General features: G+C 36.8%; 1 protein-coding gene across 1 annotated transcript in view; it reads right to left on the reverse strand.

Annotated features, from left to right (window-relative positions):
• LOC148950672 (uncharacterized) overlaps positions 1-20,030 on the reverse strand; it is a 122,265-nt gene that overhangs the window by 94,049 nt on the left and 8,186 nt on the right. The window contains exon 2 of the mRNA XM_089091700.1: positions 5,066-5,210. Within this exon, the coding sequence (XP_088947826.1) occupies positions 5,066-5,210 (145 nt within the window). The remainder of the gene's footprint in view (positions 1-5,065; positions 5,211-20,030) is intronic.

The raw sequence follows: 20,030 nt of genomic DNA on the forward strand, positions 1-20,030 counted from the left end.
ACAGCGTTGGGAAAGGTGGATTGCCTAATACCACCTTGGAAAAGGAAAAGTTAGTTTAAAGTTCAGCATACCACCAAGACAGTGCAAGAGGAACAACTACCCCCATTATAACGCCAGAAGTACACCAGAAGTGCAAAATATTGCAAAAATCTCGGTTACAATAAATTTGACATATCACTGATAAAAATTGAAGTGGTGCTGTTGTGTAAAAAAACAAAACTTTGCAGCCAATATGACGAAATGAAAATACATAAGAAAAAAAACAACAAAAAAACGGTAAAATATTCCACATACGAAAGTGGAAAATAACAAAAAAATTTGTTTTCACTAATATAATTCTTTATGTTATGGCAGGCCAAAGTGGTTTAAGAAGTTATCTTTTTCACTAACAATAAATAAGTCCCAAAATATTTGGCTCCACGTCCAGAAGCCTTTGTCACACACAAAAAAAGTAAACTAAATTAAAGAAAACATATACGGAAAAGGAAAAAAAACTACAACCGTAGAAACTCTCTTGCTATTTAAATGATAAACGTTATCATAATGAACATAATTAAGATGTGAGAAGTTTTTATCGTTTGCGTTTTTGCTCCTCAAGAGAAGGGTGCACACCTGCTGCCTTTAGGTACCTTTTTAGGTAGATGATAGAAAAAGCTGGAAATAAACAGCTGGAATGACAAAATAAAAGTCAAACAAAAAGCAATTATCCATACTGTCCTGGAAAGATATAGCTCTAATCCAAAAAGATTGGTTAATCCTGAAGCTTATTGATGATTTATGACTTTTGGTGATTAATTATTAATAAGGATTTCATACGTATGATAGAACTTGCTGGCAATGAAAGGTTTTGTGAACTGCCAATATAACTTCAGCCCCCCACCCTTCATCACAGAATGGGATGCCCCCCCCTAGAGAAGAAGCTACGTACGCCCATGATGTCTTTGAGGATAACAAATCCCCCAGCCCCCAGGACAAGAGTTGTAAGTCATGCCCTGGAGGCATATAAGGTTTTATAGGAAGCGTGGTCATATAAACTTCGAAGGGAGCTCATTGGATTGGTAATCAGACACTCTGGTGCTCTTTCTAAGAGTCAAAGTGATTGGAGGGCAGCTACTCCCCCCCCCCCCACACACACACGCACACACGTCGTATTGTCCTGAAATGCATCTAATAGAAATTTTGAGATAGCCATTCTATTCAAAATAGTCTAAATATCATATAACAAGGCTTTTGGGATTGAAACAAACCCCAGAGATTGGGGGGGGGGGGGGCAAGGGGTGTAAGTTTTGCCCAGGGCGCATTTAAGGTTTTTATGGAAGGGGTGGTCGTTTAAATTTAGAAGAGGCTCATTTGATTGAAAATTGGAAGTTCTAGTTCCTTTTTCAGAGTCAATAGTGATTGAGGTCAAGTAGCCTGCCCCCCCCACCCGACTACCACGCTTTTTAGATATTGCATCTGAATGAAATTGTGTGATGGCAGTTTTGTTTTAAATAATCCAAAGAATATATAACAATGCTTCCAGGGTTGGCACCCCCTCCCCAGAGCCCTAGGGGAAGTGCTTTAATTTATGCCCAGGGTAAGGGCATATAATGTTTTTATGGTATGGGTGGTCGTATTAAATTCAAACGCTTCTCATTTGATTTTAAATTTGAAGTTATAGTGCCATTTTTAAGATTAAAAGTGATTTGAAAGAAACCTCCCCCCCCCCCCATGCCCATCATATCCCATAGCAAATACCCAAACAATGTTTCGAGACATCAATTTTTTCAGCATTGTTGGAAGGTTCAATAATTATGCGTAGCAATAGTAGTAGTAGCAGTATGCAAGTAGCACCTTTTTTCAACATCCCCTTCAACAAACCATGAAAATTTTAAATTAACAGCATCAACCGGTCCTGAAGCAATGGTGATACGTCGTCTTGACAATCTATATGGGCATAGTGTGTTTTGATTTATTTCAATACAGGTACATTATTGCCCAAAATAGTAGCACATAGTAGTAGCACCAGTAAATATAGTAGTAGCAGTAGGAGTAGAGTTAATAGTAGTAGTCTTAGTCTTAGTAGCAGTAGTAGTAGTAATAGTAATAGTAGCAGTAGTTGTAAAAGTTGAATCATTAGTATTATGATGCAAATATTGTCTTTTGGTTATATTAGTTCAACATCCCCAACAGCAAGCGTTGTAAGTTTTAATTTGACCCACGAAACTGTTCCTAAGATATTGCTGATATGCCCTTTTGACAACCTGCATACGAATGGCAGGTTGTCATCCGTACAACAAAAATATTCTATGAAAATTTCACCTTCATACATTTATGGGTTGTGGATTTTGAGCTAGCCAGAGGGCACTGTGGGAATTCAATTAATGCTTTTTCTGCGGTTACTGTAACTAACGACACTAATGGCATTAAGTAGAAACTTTTAGGGAACGTTTAGGTGGAGTTTCAATTAAACGAAAAACCTATATGCATGCAGGTATTAAAAGGGCATATAAACACTATAGGGCATATAAGGACATGGGCAGCGATGTTCTATCCCAGATAGTAGTTTCATCGATATTTTAAAGGAGCTAATTGGATTGAAAATTAAAAGTTCTAATGTCCTCTTAAGAGTCAAAAGTGATTGGAGGGCAATCAGCCCTCCTCTTTAGCTCATAATTTTCCAGACACTTCCAATCAAAATTTTAAGACAGCCATTATGTTCAGAATAGCTAAATGATCTAGTAACTATATCCTTAGGGTTATTTGGTAGGTCAACCCCTCACAGTTATATAATTTGCCCATTATGCTTAAAAACTAAATGTTGCTTTGAAATTAAATCAAAAGACACTGTTTGTATGCCGGGTGCCAATAAGACATCTCAGCAATATGCCAAGAACGACAAAGTTGAAATTTTCGGGGCTACTTCTTTTACTACTTCTGATCTTAAAATTTTACTAAATCAAAAGAGTGTAAGTGTATCCAGGCTGTAAAAGAGCATAAATATATTTTTTTGGGAATGGTGTTAACTTTAATTTATCAGTTCAACTAAATTAAACACTACTAATTGTGTCATGATTTTCAAAAGAGTTAAAAATTGCTGAATAAGTTTCTCCAGCATATAAATAGCAGGTAAAAAACCAACAAAGAGAAAAATCTAAAAAAAAAAAAAAAAAAAAACAAACGAGACTGTGGCCAGTGGAGAGAAAAGAAAACACAAATGCAAAAAAAACGCGGATATTTCACCTTTGTCAAAACAAGGCTTATTCAGAACTAAATAAACAAAAGAATAACAGAAAAAAAAAAAAAAAAAAAAACAAGATAAAACTAAAAACCAATAAAACCACCACCAAAAAAAACAACAAAAATGTTCAATTGGCGCAAACTGATCCACGTAGGGAAAAGATGCAGTGTCCTCACTGAAGTAACTCTATAATAGCATCTTTTCCCTACGTGGATCAGTTTGCGCCAATTGCACATTTTTTTTTTTTTTTTTTTGTGGTGGTTTTATTGGTTTTTAGTTTTATCTTTTTTTTGTCTTTTTTTATCCTGTTGTTCTTGTGTTTCTTTCGTGCTGAAGACACCTTGTTTTGATCCAGGCGAAATATCCGCGTTGTTTTGCATCTGTTCTTTTCTCTCCACTGGCCACAGTCTTGTTTTTTTTTTTTTTTTTTGGAGATTTTTCTCTTTGTTGGTTTTTGTCATGGCTGGCCAGTTCGGCTTAAGATCTTTCAAATAGCAGGTCAAACTATAAATTCTTAAAGGAAAACCGGAAAGATTCAAACTACTATTTTCTTTTTCCCTGAATAAAGGCTAAGTCAATATAAAAAAAACAGAAATTAATTAAAAAAAAAACTTTCCACAAAATAAGTTTTTCAAAAAAAAAGTACAGAACTCCATTAAATCAAAAATGAACAAAATAGAATCAAATAATCTACCAAGCTTACAACTTCCATAAACCAGTATAAATAAATGAATGCCGCCCAAAGGAAACAGAAATTAAAATAAATAACAGAGTCAAACTCAAAACGAGCAGAAATTAATATGAGTAGGGTTCAAAACCCTTACGCTTTCTAAAAGTTAGAATATAATTTGTACTTAACTGAAAAAAATTCTTTAGAAAATGATTGAGACAAAAACTTTGGAAAGTGTTGAAAAAATTATGTCAAGTTAAGTGTAAGTGATAGTTACTAGGGTGGATTGTCACTAGAGATAAATCACTATGGGTGGCAACCCTGAACGAAAGGGGCTTTTTGGGGAACCAACTTTTTTTTCAAGAAGACAGATTTTTGAGGAAATTCCCAAAAATTCAGGGATAGTGGAAGCACTGGTATTTTCAGGAAAAATCTGCCAGCAAATTTTACTAGGCCATGATAACTGCCAAGTAGCATTGCTACTATGCTACCCCACTTTTTGCATTGCAGAGCATAACTTGTGTTTTGACGGCTTTTGTTTGAGCAAAAATTATTTTTAAATGTAAAAATGGTGTTTTCAGACAAAATCTAGCAACAAATTTGAAACTGCCAAGTAGCATTGCTACTTTGCTACCCCACTTTTTGCACGGCGGGTCAACAGTCTTACAATTTCAGCTAAAGATGATTCTAAGCTCAAAGTTATAAAACAATCTCTATTTTACACTTTTAGAGGAACATATCATCCATCAAATTGATTACAGTTTCCCCAGTATCTCATCTTGTGCTAAATCTTGTCTGGGATTAGATTTAGACAATATTTTTTTCCAAAACTTCTCTAACTGTTTGAAGTACCTTAACAGTCTTAGAAACTAAACTGGCATTTTCAAATTGGACAAAACAGTAAAAAAATCAAAAATTTTTGGCTTGTCAATTTAATTCAGATTTCTATCATCAATTGATGGATTGTATTTAGTTTATTGTTGTTAGTTGACAATTCTGTGATATTGCTGAACAATTATACATGTTTTGCAGATATTGCAGACAATTATGCAGATATTGCAGACAATTCATACATATTGCTGGCTGAGCTTGGTTGCATGATTTCTAAGCAAGGACATCCAGCCCATTTGTCTTAAATGTAGTTTGCTATGTTTTAGAGCAAATAGACACCTTACCTGTTGGGGATTGGGCCCTGCTTATAGATTTCATATTCAGGTTGATAGTTTTCTCCCATTCTTGGTGGACAATATTCTTCAGGGGAAGCTCTAGCACCAGGAATCTGCAATGATTCCTTTGCTTGCGGGGTCCTCCTCTTGGGTTCTAAAAAATGTCTATATCTAATGTCTATATCTAAAGATGTCTATATCTCTATATCTCTATAATGTCTATATCTAAAGACGTCTATAAAAATGTCTATATCTAAAGACGTATTCTACAAATCAAAATCATAATGCATTACAAGACTTTTTCCTCTTCTTTAATTGTATTATTGAACTGCAAAGTATACTATGCAAAATCTAAGCCATTCTTATACAGTTTTTCTATCTTTGACCTTTATACCCCTCCATTGAAGCTTCAAGCTATTATCATTATAACTAAGAATAGCCACAATTTCAGGAAAAAGGCATCAGATCTTTTCTGGCAAAAAGAAGATACGACAGGGTCTAAAACATAAAAAAGTTTTTTTTAAATATCACAGTTTTCTTAATTTTTTCAAGGGGGGGGGATTCTCGAAACCAATCTTACCCTCCACCTTTGTGCAGATATGAGTTATAAATTAATTCACCAATTAATTACAATATAACAAAAATTTAAGAGCCCATATTCAAAAAAGAATGTTTGATAGACACAATAATTGTAGTCTCTCAGTTACTATTAAATTATAACGGAAATTTAAAAGCCCATATTCAGAAAGAAATTGTTTTTATAGACATGACAAGCCAGAAGGATATTTTTTTCCTCTCCCTCTCTCTCACCATCTAACACCCTTTATTCCTGAATTAAAATTATGAGAGGGAATTCATTTGGGTTAAAGAATACATTTCCCCAAAAATGCAAAATTTAAGCTGAAAGTAATAGGCTGGCAGAAACAGGTTTGGAAACAATTTTGTTTCGTTTATAGCTGTATTACTTGGTTTAAAATGCTGTCTATCTGATTTCAGTCTCTTGTTAACATAATGATAAAGTGTTGTTTTTTTTTACAAAGGTGGTGGATCCAGGGGAGACCCCGGTCCATCAAGAGTTTATGTGGCATCCTCATTCCTTATTTTATTTATGTTTTTTGCTCTTTTAAAAAATAAATTTGTCAGTTATTGGGACCCTTATCACATTGCCACCCCCCCGTAATTTTACTTATTGGTGCCCTTGTCATATGTCCCCCCCCCCAGGATTTTGCTCTAGATCTGCCCCTGGTACAGGTAATTATAACTTTCAAATGGTTAAATATTAGCCGAAATAAAATTATATTAGTTCTGTGAGCTGTGAAAGTTAGAAGCAAAACACAAGCAGGATTGGCATATGACAAACAAGAAAAAAATTGAATAGCCAAGAAAAATGAGGGTTTTGAAGCAACTTAAAAGAGCAAAAGAAAGACTGAATAAAAAACACAAGCCAGAATAAATCAAAGACTATTTGTCAATTAGATTGGCAAGAATTCTCTCATAATCACGAGTAACAACCATAATTTATATTAATAAACGAACTCTAGCCCATAGTAACCTAAATATTAAAATAAAATGCAATTTTCAACAAAAACTGAATCAAATATGCATGATGATGAAACACAATTATCTTTTGACAAGATAATATAAACAAGTATTTTTTGAAAAGTTGCTTCTCTGGGATACAGTGCCATACTTGAGTGACTTCACTGCCTGATTCTCTGTGGTTTGTTCTTTAATATTCCAACTTAAAAATTGCCCTTAAAAATTATTTTCCACAATCAAACTGTAATATCTGGAAAGGTGAACAAGACATGGTCAGTCTAAATGTTTAGCAGCTTGGTGAGCTCTCTTTGGCTTTAAAGGGAACACATTAAAAAAAAGGCTAAATATATCAGTCACAATTAACAAGTATTTATAAGATTTCTTATATTTCACAAAGTCTTCTTCCAATACGAAAAGATTTGCTTGAGTTGTTTCCCCTGGGAAATATGAGAGGGTCTTTTGAAAATGTTTAGGGCAAATTCTATGATTTCTGTGTAACATGGTAACTCTTTTCTTTTTCCAAAAACTCTTTGGCATTTTTAAAATAAAACACTGGACTATTTGCAAGAATACTAGAAAAAAGCTAATTCCCAGAAAAACAACCTGGTTTTGTGACAGATGGCTCTTAATTGCTCTTGACCCATGGTCTTAAAAGAGAACCTTCAGGTGTCTTGTTTCGATCTTGACTGATACTGAAAACTATTGTCTATAGAAATGTAAAAAAAAGTGTTGTTATTTTACTCAAAATGATCTATTGGATTTCTATTCTTTCCCAACTAGGCTTTCCCAACTGTGGACTAAATGAAATCATATGGCTTTGTGATACTTGCAGCAGAACCAGATGCTTCTATCTCACCTAAACAATATGCTTCTAAACAATATGCAAGATGCATCTAACAAGATGCATCTAAACAATAATACTGAATGAGGGTCTCCCATGATGGCCAGTTTTTTGCCAATTCTTTGGCAGACTTTAGTCACTGCTTGTCGCATTTGTAGCCAAATATACAGAAACTTCCAGCAGGCTCCAAATCTTGCCTATGCAGAGCAAGTAACCACTAATCTTAAATTGCATTTTTTTTTTCTTCTTCTATACCATGTTGATAAGGGTTCACCAAGAAGTATTTGTTTAATGAGGTGTTTGGTGGGGCAACACAAAACGAGTCCAAGCCAGCAGAGCTTGATGATGCTTGAGAATTTGTTGATGCTGAAACAATAGCACCCCATATCACTGTTTGAAGCATGATCTGATGTCCAGAAGCATAAAACTGACCATAGACAATGGTGGTCAAAAACCTCTAGACCACTTGGTAAAGGACCTGTACCTATTTGGAACTCTTATTTATTTCCTCTAGAGCACGTCTGTAAGCTGCTTTGACAGGTCACAATTCAACACCATAGAGTAGGACTGTCCTAACCATTGACTTATATTAGTTAAAAAAAAAATTTCCGAAAAATAATTTTTACAAAGAAAAGTAAAGGCCATTTCAAACTTAAGCTCAGCAGATATAAATACCTGTTAAAATTCAAACTCAAAACGACCAGAAATTACTATTAAAGGGTAAATGAACCGAAAACGAACAGAAATTAAATAAACAATCATAGCAAAAACATACAACAAGTAATAATATAAATGAATAAATAGATCTTAAAGCGAGTAATGCTTAGATTGAATATGAAAATCATGCTTAAAACAAAACAAAATATTTTGCTATTGAAGTATAAAGGAAACTTAAAACAAACAGAAATCAAATGAACAATGAATTCAAACAAACATACATTAGATATTAATGTAAATGAATTAATAAATTCTAAAAAGAGTGAAACTTAAATTGAATATGCAAATCAAGCTTAAAACAAACAAAAATCACTAAAAACAAGAGTTTCGAGAAGGAGGTATCGCCTCCTTCTCTCACTGTAAAAGTCTACAACCTGAAAACTATTTTTATTACAAATATTTTCTTTTGTACTTAATATTGAAGATAAACATTAAAATTATTGTAACATTTTGAACTAATGAGCTTTCAGTAATTAATATCATTATACATAAAATATTCAGTTTAATTTATTAGTTCTTTCTAGAGTTGTTCGAGAGGAATATAGTTTCACTACAAACAAGAGTTTGGATACTGTCCTCTTCCTTAACTGTAGAAACCAAAAGCCTACTGCATCATTGGCAATTCACTGAAAACGAATTATATTGCAAATATTTTCTTTTCCAGTTTTTACAGCATTGGAAATGAAAATAAAATTACCGTGAAATAAAGTCTTGAACTGATAGATATTTCAACAATTAATGTCATTATATATCAAATATTCAATTTGATTTTGTTTATACTTTCCAAGACTCTTCAAGACATATATAGTTTTCAGTGAAGCGCCAATGACGCAGTAGGTTTTAGACTTTCACAGTGAGAGAACGAGGCGATACCCAAACTCTTGTTTGTAGTAATTTTTTTTCGTTTCAAGTTTGATTTGCATATTCAATTTAAGTTTTACTCGTTTTAGAATTTATTAATTCTTTTACATTAGTATCTATTGTATGTTTGTTTGCACTGATTGTTTATTTAATTTCTATTTGTTTTAAGTTTCATTTATACCTCAATAGCAAAATATTTTTTTTCGTTTTAAGCTTGATATTCATATTCAATCTAAGCATTGCTCACTTTAAGATCTATTTATTCATTTATATTATTATTTGTTTTATGTTTTTTGCTATGATTGTTTATTTAATTTATGTTGGTTTTGGGTTTCATTTATTCTTTAATTGTAATTTCTGGTCGTTTATAGTTTGAATTCTAACAGGTATTTATATCTGCTGAGCTTAAGTTTAAAATGACCTTTACTTTTCTTTGAAAAACTCATTTTTCGGGAAGTTTTTGTTTGTATTATTGTAAAAGTTTCAAGGTTTAAAAATCCCTTATTTCAACATCAAACTTTAAAAAAAAATCAAATGGTCATCAAAGTATCAAAACTAGTATCAAAGTAAGAATATCAAAGTGAAAAAATGGGTTTGTGTCAACCTTGGAGTTTTTATTATCTGATGTTTAAACTATTTTTAACAAAATGGCTATCTCAAAATTTTTATTGGGTGGATTTGGGGGAAAAAGGGCGTGGAGGGAGGGGGGCTAATTGCCCTTCAATCTCTTTAGACTCTTAGAAGTGAACAAGAACTTTCTATTTTCAATCAAATGAGCCCTCTGAAGTTTATATGAGCATCCCTTCTATAAGAACCATTTATACCCCCAGAGTATAACTTACAACGCCTGTCCCTGAGCCCGGGGGGGGGGGTGTAGACCCCGGAGTTTTAATATCTGATGTTTGAACTATTTTTAGCAAAATAATAACCTCAAATTTTTATCGGATTGGTTTATCCATCTGATAAACCCAAAGGCGTGGAGGGCGGGAGGGGTTACTTGCCCTCCAATCTTTTTTCACTCTGACTAGAACTAGTGACTATGAACTAGAACTTTTAATTTCCATTCAAATGAGCCCTCTCTGAAGTTTATACGAGCATCCCTTTCACAAGAATCATATACGGCCCCAGGACATAGCTTACAATGCCTGCCCCCCGGGCCCGGAGGGGCTGCGTCGACACCAGAATTTTTGTTATCTGACCTTTGAACTATTTTAAACAAAATGGTCATATCAAAACTTTTATCGGGATCATAAGAACCATATACGGCCCCAGGACATAGCTTACAATGCCTGCCCTCCGGGCCCTGGGGGGTTGTGTTGACACCGGAGTTTTTGTTATGTGACCTTTGAACTATTTAAAAAATGGCTATCCCAAAATTCGTATTGGATGGGTTTGGGAAAACGGGCGGGGGGGGGGGGGGCGCTAGGGGCCCTCCGATCTCTTTTGACTCATAAAAATTGAACTAGAACTTTCAATTTCAATTCAAATTAGCCCTCTCTGAAGTTTATACGAGCATCCCTTCTATACGAACCATATATCCTCCCAGGGCATAACTTGCAACGCCTGCCCCCGGGCACTAGGTGGTTGTGTCAACACCGGAGATTTGTATCTGACCTTTGAACTATTTTTAACAAAATGGCCATCTCAAAATTTTTATCGGATACTTTTGGGGGGAAATGGGTATGGGAGATAGTTGTCCTCTGATCTCTTTTGACTCTTAAAAACAGAACTAGAACTTTCAATTTCCAATCAAATGAGCCTCTCTGAAGTTTATACAAGCATCCCGTCCATAACAGCTATATATGCCCCCCAGGCATAACTTACAACGCCTACCCCGGGCCCTAAAGGATTGAGTCGACCCCAGACTTTTCGTTATATGATCTTTAAACCATTTTGAAAGAAATGGCTCGCTCAAAGCTCTTATCAGATGGGTTTGAGGAAAATAGAGCGTGGAGAAGGGGGGGGGGGTAGATGCCTTCCGATCTTTTTTTAGTCTTAAAAAGTGCACGAGAATTTTCAATTTCCAATCATATGAGCCCTCTTCGAAGTTTATACGAGCATCCCTTCCCTAAGAACTTTATATGACCCCAGAGCATTACTTGCAACGCCTGCCTCCTGGCCCTGGGGGGTTGTGTCGACCCCGGAGTTTTCATTACATGACCTTTGAACTATTTCTAAAAAAATGGCTATCTCAAAGTTCTTATTGGATGGGTTTGAGGAAAAACGAGCATGGAGGGGGCGGGGCTAGTTGCCCCCCCCCCCGATAACTTTTGACTCTTTAAAAGTAAATTAGATTGCCCCCCCCCCAATAACTTTTGACTCTTTAAAAGTGAACTAGAATTTTCAATTTCCAATCAAATGAGCCCTCTCCAAAGTTTATATGAGCATACTTTCTTAAGAACCATATATGCCCCTAGAGCAATACTTAAAACACCTGCCCCAGGCCCTGGGGGGTTGCGTCAACATATGACTTTTTCTTATCTGACCTTTGAACTATTTTTAACGAAATGGCCATGCGTAAAGGATTTTTTTTATATGATCTTTGAACTATTTTTAACAAAATGGCTACCTTAAATTTTTTATCAGATTTATTTGGGGGAAAAAAGCTTGGGGGGCTAGTTGCCCTCCGATCACTTTTGACTCTTAAAAAGGGCACTAGAACTCTTGATTTCCAATCGAATAAGCACCCTTTGAAGTTTATGCAACGACCCCTTCTATATGAAGTGCCTCTGGGAAAAAAAATTAATGGAGTATGGGGGGAGGCTAGCTGCCCTCCAGTCACTTTTAACTCTTAAAAAGTGAATTACAACTTTCAATTTTCAATCAAATGAGCCTTCTATGAAGTTTATACAAGTTTCCCTTCCATAACAACCGTATATACCCCCTGTGTATAACTTACAATGGCTACCCCGGGCCCTGGGGGGGGGGGCTATATCCACCCCGGAGTTTTTGTTATCTGAACTTTGAACTATTTTTAACACAAAGTCTGTCTCAAAATTTTTATCTGATGCATTTAGGGCATGGAAGGGGGGGGGGCTAATTGCCCTCCAATCTCTTTTGACTCTTAAAAAGAAAACGAGAACTTTCAATTTCCAATCAAATAAGCCCTCTCCAAGTTTATACAAGCATCTCTTCGACAAGAACCATATTTACCCCAGAGCATTACTTACCACGCCTGCCTCCGGATCTGGGGGGTTGCGCTGACGCAGGAGTTTTTCTTATCCGACCTTTGAACCATTTTTAATGAAATGGCTATTTAAAAAATTTTATCGGATAAGCTTGGGGAAAAATGGGTATGTGGAGGGGGGGGGGGAGCTAGTTGCCCTTGGATACCTTTTGACTCTAAAAAAGTGAACTAGAACTTTCAATTTCCAATAAAATGAACCCTCTCTGAAGTTTATACAAGCATCCCTGTCATAAGAACCATATACACCCTCGGGACAACACTAACAATGCCTAAAGCCCAGGCTCTTAGGGGTTGTGTTGACACTGGAGTTTCTGTTATCTAATTTTTGAACAATTTTTTAAAAACTGGCTATCTCAAAATTTGTAGCAGAAGGGTTTGGGGGAAAAAGACTTGGGGGGGGGCTAGTTGCCCTTAAGCCTCTTGACTCTTTTATTTTTAAGTTTATACAAGCTATGGGGAGGGGGGGGAGCTAGTTGCCCTTGGATATCTTTTAACTCTAAAAAAGTGAACTAGAACTTTCAATTTCCAATAAAATGAACCCTCTCTGAAGTTTATACAAGCATCCCTGTCATAAGAACCATATACACCCTCGGGACAACACTAACAATGCCTAAAGCCCAGGCTCTTAGGGGTTGTGTTGACACTGGAGTTTCTGTTATCTAATTTTTGAGCAATTTTTAAAAAACTGGCTATCTCAAAATTTGTAGCGGATGGGTTTAGGGAAAAAAAGACGTGGGGGGGGGGGGCGAGTTGCCCTTAAATCTCTTGACTCTTTTATTTTTAAGTTTATACAAGCCTCCCTTTCATAAGAACCATACATGCCTTTAGGACATAAATTAGAACGCCTTCCCCTGGGCCGTAGGGGGTTGTATTGACACCAGAGTTTTTCTTATCCGACCTTTGAACTATTTTTAACAAAATGTCTATCTCAAAATTTCCATCAGATGGGTTTGGAAAAAGAAGGCGTAGGGAGGGGGGCTAGTTGATCTCGGATCTCTTTTGACTGTTAAGAAGTGAACTCGAACTTTCAATTTCCAATTAAATAAGCCCTCTATGAAGTTTATACGAGTATCCCTTTCATAAGAACCATATATGCCCCAGGGCATAACTTACAACGCCAACCCCCAGGCCCTGGGGGTTGTGTTGACATTTGAGTTTTTGTTATCTGACTTTTGAACAATTTTTAACTTAATGGCTATCTCAAAATTTTTATTGGATACATTTGGAGAAATAGGGGCATAAGGAGGGGGGCTTATTGCCCTCCAATCTCTTTTGACTCTGAAAAACTGAACTAGAACTTTCAATTTCCAATCAAATGAGCCCTCTCTTAAGTTTTTACAAGCATCCCTTCCATAAGAACCATGTATTGCCCCAGGGTATAATAACGCCTGCCCTCAGGCCAAGGGGCTGTGTCGACCCCAGAGTTTTCTTTATATGGTCTTTGAACTATTAAATTTTTTTTTTATTTCAAATCTCTTATTGGATGGGTTTGAGGAAAATGGGCGTGGAGGGGGATAGGAGCCCTCCAATGTCTTTTGACTCTTAAAAAGTGAACTAGAACTTTCAATTTCCAATCAAATTAGCCTTCTCTGAAGTTTATACAAGCATCTATTCCATAAAAACTATATATGCCCCCAGGGTATAACTTACAACCCCATCCCCTGGGCCCCGGGGGGTTGTGTTGACACTGGAGTTTTTGTTATATGATCTTTGAACTATTTTTAACAAAATAGCTATCTCATAATTTTTATTGGATGTATTAGGGAAGAAAGGGCGTGGGAGAGGGGCTGGTTACCCTCCAATGTCTTTTGATGCTTAAAAAGTAAACTAAAACTTTCAACTTCCAATCAAATGAGCCCTCTCTGAAGTTTATACAAGCAATTCTTCCATAAGAAACATATATGCCCCCAGGGCATAACTTATAACCCTTGCCCTGAACACTGCTGGGGGAGTATCGTGTTCAAAGATATAATTTCCAGAGCTTTAAACTATGTTGAACAAAATGGTTATCTCAAAATTTTGATTGGATGTGTTTGGGGAAATGGTGGGCGTGGAAGGGGTGTTAGTTGCCTTCCAATCACTTTTGACTATTATAAAGGGCACTACCCATTTAAATTTCCAATCAAATGAGCCCTTTTTGAAGTTTCTATGACAATGCTTTCTATATAAACATTATATACCCCCAGGACATAACTTACAACCCTTGTCCTGAGGACTGTGGGGGGGGGGGGGGGGGTGTTATCCTCAAAGAATTAATTTCCAGAATTTTCAACTACGTTGAACAAAATGACTATCTCAAAATTCTGATTGGATGTGTTTGGGGAAAAGGTGGGCGTGAGAGGGGAGTTAGTTGCCCTCCAATCACTTTTGACTATTAAAAGAGGGACTAGCCCTTTGAGTTTCCAATCAAATTAGCCCTTTTTGAAGTTCTACAACAAAGCTTTCTATAAAAACCTTATATGCCCCCAGGGCATAACTTACAACCCGTGCCTGAGGGCTGTGGGGGGAGTATTCTCCTCAAAGACATAATTTCTATGTGGAAATCAACTATGTAACACAAAAATGACTGTCTCAAAATTTTGATTGGATGTGAATGGGGAAATGGTGGGCATGGAAGGGGTGTTAGTTGCCTTCCTATCACTTTTGACCCTTAAAAATGGCACTAGAACTCTCGATTTCCAATTGAATGAGCCCCCTTTGAAGTTTCTACAATAACCCCTTCTATATGAAGTGCCTCTGGGAAAAAAAAAATAATAATAATAAAACATTGGAGCTGTATGGCCTATACTATAGGCAACGCTATAGCATTGCCTCTGATATGGTTATATTTGTTCACAAGCTGAATTCTTGATGGATACTAATATATTTACAAAGCTGAGCAAAAACTGCTTGAGCTCCAAATATTCTTCTGTTGACATCTTGACCATATCCCCCCTTCAAATCTGCTTCAGATCCCAGATAAACAAAACTGTCAACTTTTCAAATGGAGAAAATTTAAGGGTTCTGTAGTGATGTTCAAATCAAGAGCTTTTATTTTCTTTGTGTTTATTTATAGGCTGAGGAATGTGCCACTTTGTCAAACATTTGCTGAACTGAGTTTGGATCTGGTGCAAGAAGGATTATGCTGTCTGCGTATTCAAGGTCTGTCAGTGGACATTTCTACCAACTACTATTCCTTCAAGTAGGATCCAATTGATACAATAAATAAAGAGGACTTGTGAGAATATACAGCCTTGCTTCATCTCCACTCCACATTGAACAGTGATTACTCTTCCCTGTGGACTCTAACCCAGAATACACATCCTTTGTAATGAGTTACCAAGATGTCAACAAATTCTTGTAGCATGCCATCTTCATCTTCATTGAGAATCTTTGTTCAATTGAATCAAAGGTGGCAAGATAGTCTATAAATATGTTGATAAGAGGGTGTGTACCTTCTGCATTTTTTACATGATCAAGCAGAGGACAAAAATCTGATCCAAGAAGCCTCTGCCAGACCAGAATCCACACTGGTTTTCCTGTGTTAACTTATTTCTTGCTGTTTGGATTCTACATAGTAGAATGGCAGCAAATAATTTGGTTGGGAAGTCTATGAGCAATATCCCTCAATGATTAACATGCTCTGTCTTTTCCTTTTTTTGTAAATGGGGAGGATGACTGACATTTCCAGTCCTTTGAGAAATTCTTGGTTTTTCATATTTCTGTAAATAAAAGAAGCAACTGGTTTGCAAATAAGAGGGGGGGGGGGGGGCTTTGTAAATCTTAGGCGGGATACCATCCCCAGCACAAGATTTGTGGCATTTAAGGTTTTGGATGATGTTGACATTTTCATCAAGGGCTGGCAGAGTATGGTATGGTACATTTTCATCAAGGATGTATATTGTATGGCTCCTTCAAGACCAAGGGTGGCATGTTTTCTACTTTTATAGTCATGCTTACATTGGGGATTAGAAGTTTGCGAAAATGTATTTTTCATTGCTCAATTTTTTCAGTACAATTTGTTATGGTATTGCCTTGTTTATCTTTGATAGAGTCAGGTACAGAGGACTTCTCTCTAGCAGTTGCCTTTAAAATTTGATGTGTACATCTGGAATCATAGTTTTGCACTGAGTTTTCTAAGTTTATGAGCAAATTCTTTCCAGTGGTAGATATGGCTTTTTCTTATGCTTTATTTGATGTGCTTTCTTAGTTCAGCTTTTGACTGCTTGCTAAGGCGGCTTGAAATACACCTCTGTTTAATCAACTCTAAAGATCATTTGGAAATCCAACTCTATTTAGAGGGACAGGAGTAGCCAGGCATATTGGAAGCAACTTCAGTGGTTGTGGTCTGTCATCACAGTTCTTTGGCATCTTTTACATCCGTGGGTAGGGCATTGTACCTGATTTGGAGCTGAAGGCAAAACTAATGTTTTATGTGATTAATTAAAAAAAACTTTTTCCACAAAATAACTTCTTCCAAAAAAAGTAAAGAACTCCATTAAACCAAAAATGAACAAATATAATCAAATCATCTATCAAGTCTAGAACTAACGCAAATCACCGTCCCCAAATGAATGAAACTCAAAACGGACAGAAATGAAAATCAAAAACAGAGTGAAACTTAAAACGAAGAGTAATTAATATGAGCAGGGTTTTAAACCCCTAAGCTTTCTAAAAGCCAGAATATAATTTGTACTTAACTGAAAAAATCAAATGGGTTTACTGAAAAAAATGTGCATTGTCAGCTTAATATACATATGCTCAAGTTTTATCGTTAAAATCGTAATTAATTTTAGATACCTTAAAGATATAAAAGTAAAAAGATTTGAAAGAATTTTTTTCAGTAGAGAAAAACCCATATCATGGCTTTTAGAAAGCTTGGGGTTCCTTGCCCTGAGGGGTGTGCGGAGGTGGGGGGGGGGGGGGGTTATCATCCTCAAAGACCTGATTTCCAAAACTTTCAACTATTTTGAACAAAATTGAATCTCAGAATTTTGATTGCATGTGTTTGGGGAAATGGTGGGTGTGTGAGGGGGGTTAGTTGCCCTCCAATCACTTTTGACTATTAAAAAGAGCACTAGCCCTTTCAATTTCCAACTGAATGAGCCCTTTTTGAAGTTTCTACTACAACGCTATCTATAAAAACCTTATATACCCCAAGGGCATAACTTACAACCCTTGCCCTGAGGGGTGTGGTGGGTTTGTCATCCTCAAAGACATAATTTCCAGAACTTTCAACTATTTTGAACAAAATGGGTATCTCAAAATTATGATTTGGGAAAATGGTGGGCATGAGAGGGAGGTTAGTTGCCCTCCCATCACTTTCAACTATTAAAAAGGGCACTAGCCATTTCAATTTCCAATTGAATGAATCCTTTTTGAAGTTTTTACAACAATGCTTTCTATAAAAACCTTATATGTCCCCAGGACAAGACTTACAACCCTCGCCCTGAGGGCTGTAGGGGCTTTGTCATCCTCAATAACCTAATTTCTCAATTTCCAATTGAATGAGCTCTATTTGAAGTTTCTACAACAACGCTTTCAATAAAAAACCTTATATGCCCCCAGGGTATAAATTACAACCCTTGTCCTAAGAACTGTGGAGAGAGTGTCCCCCTGAAAGGAATAATTTCTATATCTTTCAACTATGTTGAACAAAATGGCTATCTCAAAATTTTGATTAGATGCGTTTGGTGAAATGGTGGGCATGGAAGTGGTGTTAGTTGGCTTCCAATCATTTTCAACTATCAAAAAGGGCACAAGCCCTTTGAATTTCCAATTCAATGAGCCCTTTTCCAAGTTTCTATGACAACTCTTTTGATACAAAGTGCCCTGGTCTAAAACCAACCAACACAAAAAAAAAAAGAACATTGTACCAACATTTTTCTTTACCTAGGTTGTGCTGCCTATGATCAGAATCTAGTTTTGCAAAGTACAGTTTTCTCTTTGTGCCTGCTTCTTTGTCATAGTAAGGTGGATATCCATTTCTCTTTGCCCTTGTGATTCATATCTATTATTTTTGCACCTGCAACAGAGACAACAAGTAACCCAAGCAGAGCTAAAATCCAATTAAAGGGACTGCTATGTCTACTTACTTTCTCCAGTAAACCATAAACTACATGGAAATTAATTTCTATGGAACCCTTCACAAAGTGTATTTAAAAGACCCAGAACTTGTCACTAAAGCCCAGGCATGTGCATCAAAGGAAGTGACATAAAGTGACTCTTCAAAATTTCATGATTTAATACCAGGATCAGAGTTTAGAGTATATACCACAACACCAGTAAATAAAATGGACCAGATGGCTCTCAAATATGTCCAAAGATAGACAACAATATTGGCAAAAACATTTAAAGGTAAAGAAAACATGAGTCAACTATAGAGCATCAAGGTACCAACATTAAAATACTGTCCAGAAAGTGGCAACATAATAATGACCAACAGGCTGTTCCAGTCCAACAGCAAAGAAGTTCTCCAGCCTGCCCAGTCATTAAGAACCAGAAGCCATCAAGCAAAGCTGTTCTGCAAGAGTGTAAACATAAGAATGAGGAACCATTTTTTCTCTTACACTATCAAAAGCCAGTGGAATGATCATTACCTTAAATTACCTTAAATCGCACTTGCTAGCGATATGGACGAGTCCAGTGTACGCCAGTTAGTGATGATAGGGCCACGGGACATCAGCTTCATCCCATTGCATGAGCCATAGTTTGGTTTCCCATTCCTTATTGAGATTGGCTTTGAAACTGTCAACGGATGGTGAACTCACTGTTGTTTTGCTCAGATTGTTCCAGAGGCTTATGATGCAGCTGGAGAAGAAATGGTTACTCTTCCTTGTATTAGCACGCTTCCGAAAAGGCTTTGCTGAATGACCCCAGGTTCTTGATTACTGGGCAGGCTGAAAGAGGTCCTTGTCATCGGACTTGAGCAGTTTGTAGGTCATTATCATATCACCTCTTCGCCGACGGTATGTCAGAGTTGGTAGCTTGAGGCTCTGCAGTCGGCATGCATACTCTTTGTCTCTGAGCCCCTTTACGCATTTTGACGCCCGTCTTTGGACAGACTTGAGAGCCATCTGGTCTGTTTTATTAATTGGCGTGGCGACACACATTCCAAATTCTAATCTCGGTCTCACTAGGCTCTTGTAAAGTTTTGTGATTATTGCAGGGGATCTACTTGTCATTGTACGTTTGATGAGACCAAAAGTTTGGTTCGCCTTTGCTACTGCAGCTCAGGTGTGGCAGTTGAAATTAAGGTCTTTGTCTACAATGACCCCCAGATCTCTTTCAGAGGTACTCTCAGAGAGTGGCTGTCTCACACCAGCATTTGCTGACATCGAGTATTGCCATTATGGGTTATTTCTTCCAAAATGGAGAACCTTGCACTTTTTTACATTAAACTCGAGCCTCCATATCTTGGCCCATTTGCCAAAGCTGTCAAGATCTGACTGTATTGAGGTAACACCTTGCTGAGTTCCGACAGGACCAATGAACTTCGAGTCGTCCGCGTACAGGCTAAGCTTGCTTGTAACGGTTCTTGGAGCGTCATTAATATATACATTGAAGAGTGTAGGTCCCAAAACTGTTCCTTGAGGAACCCCGCTTAAGACCTCAGCTATTTCGGAGTAGTAAGCTCTGCCACCTTCACCAAAAACTCTGACCTGCTGCTTTCTTCCCTTTAGGAAAGACGTGATCCAGTCCACCACTCCCTCTTGAATTCCAAGTGCCTTCAGTTTCAAATGAAGCCTTCGATGGCAGACTTTATCGAAGGCTTTAGCAAAGTCTAGCAAGACCATATCCACTGGGAGACCTTGATCGAGGAGCTCAGTTATGTAATTATACGAGTCAAT

The sequence above is a fragment of the Artemia sp. Qi Xiang Cuo genome, chromosome 7, assembly GCF_049724085.1.
Source record: "Artemia sp. Qi Xiang Cuo chromosome 7, ASM4972408v1, whole genome shotgun sequence".
Taxonomy (NCBI): domain Eukaryota; kingdom Metazoa; phylum Arthropoda; class Branchiopoda; order Anostraca; family Artemiidae; genus Artemia; species Artemia sp. Qi Xiang Cuo.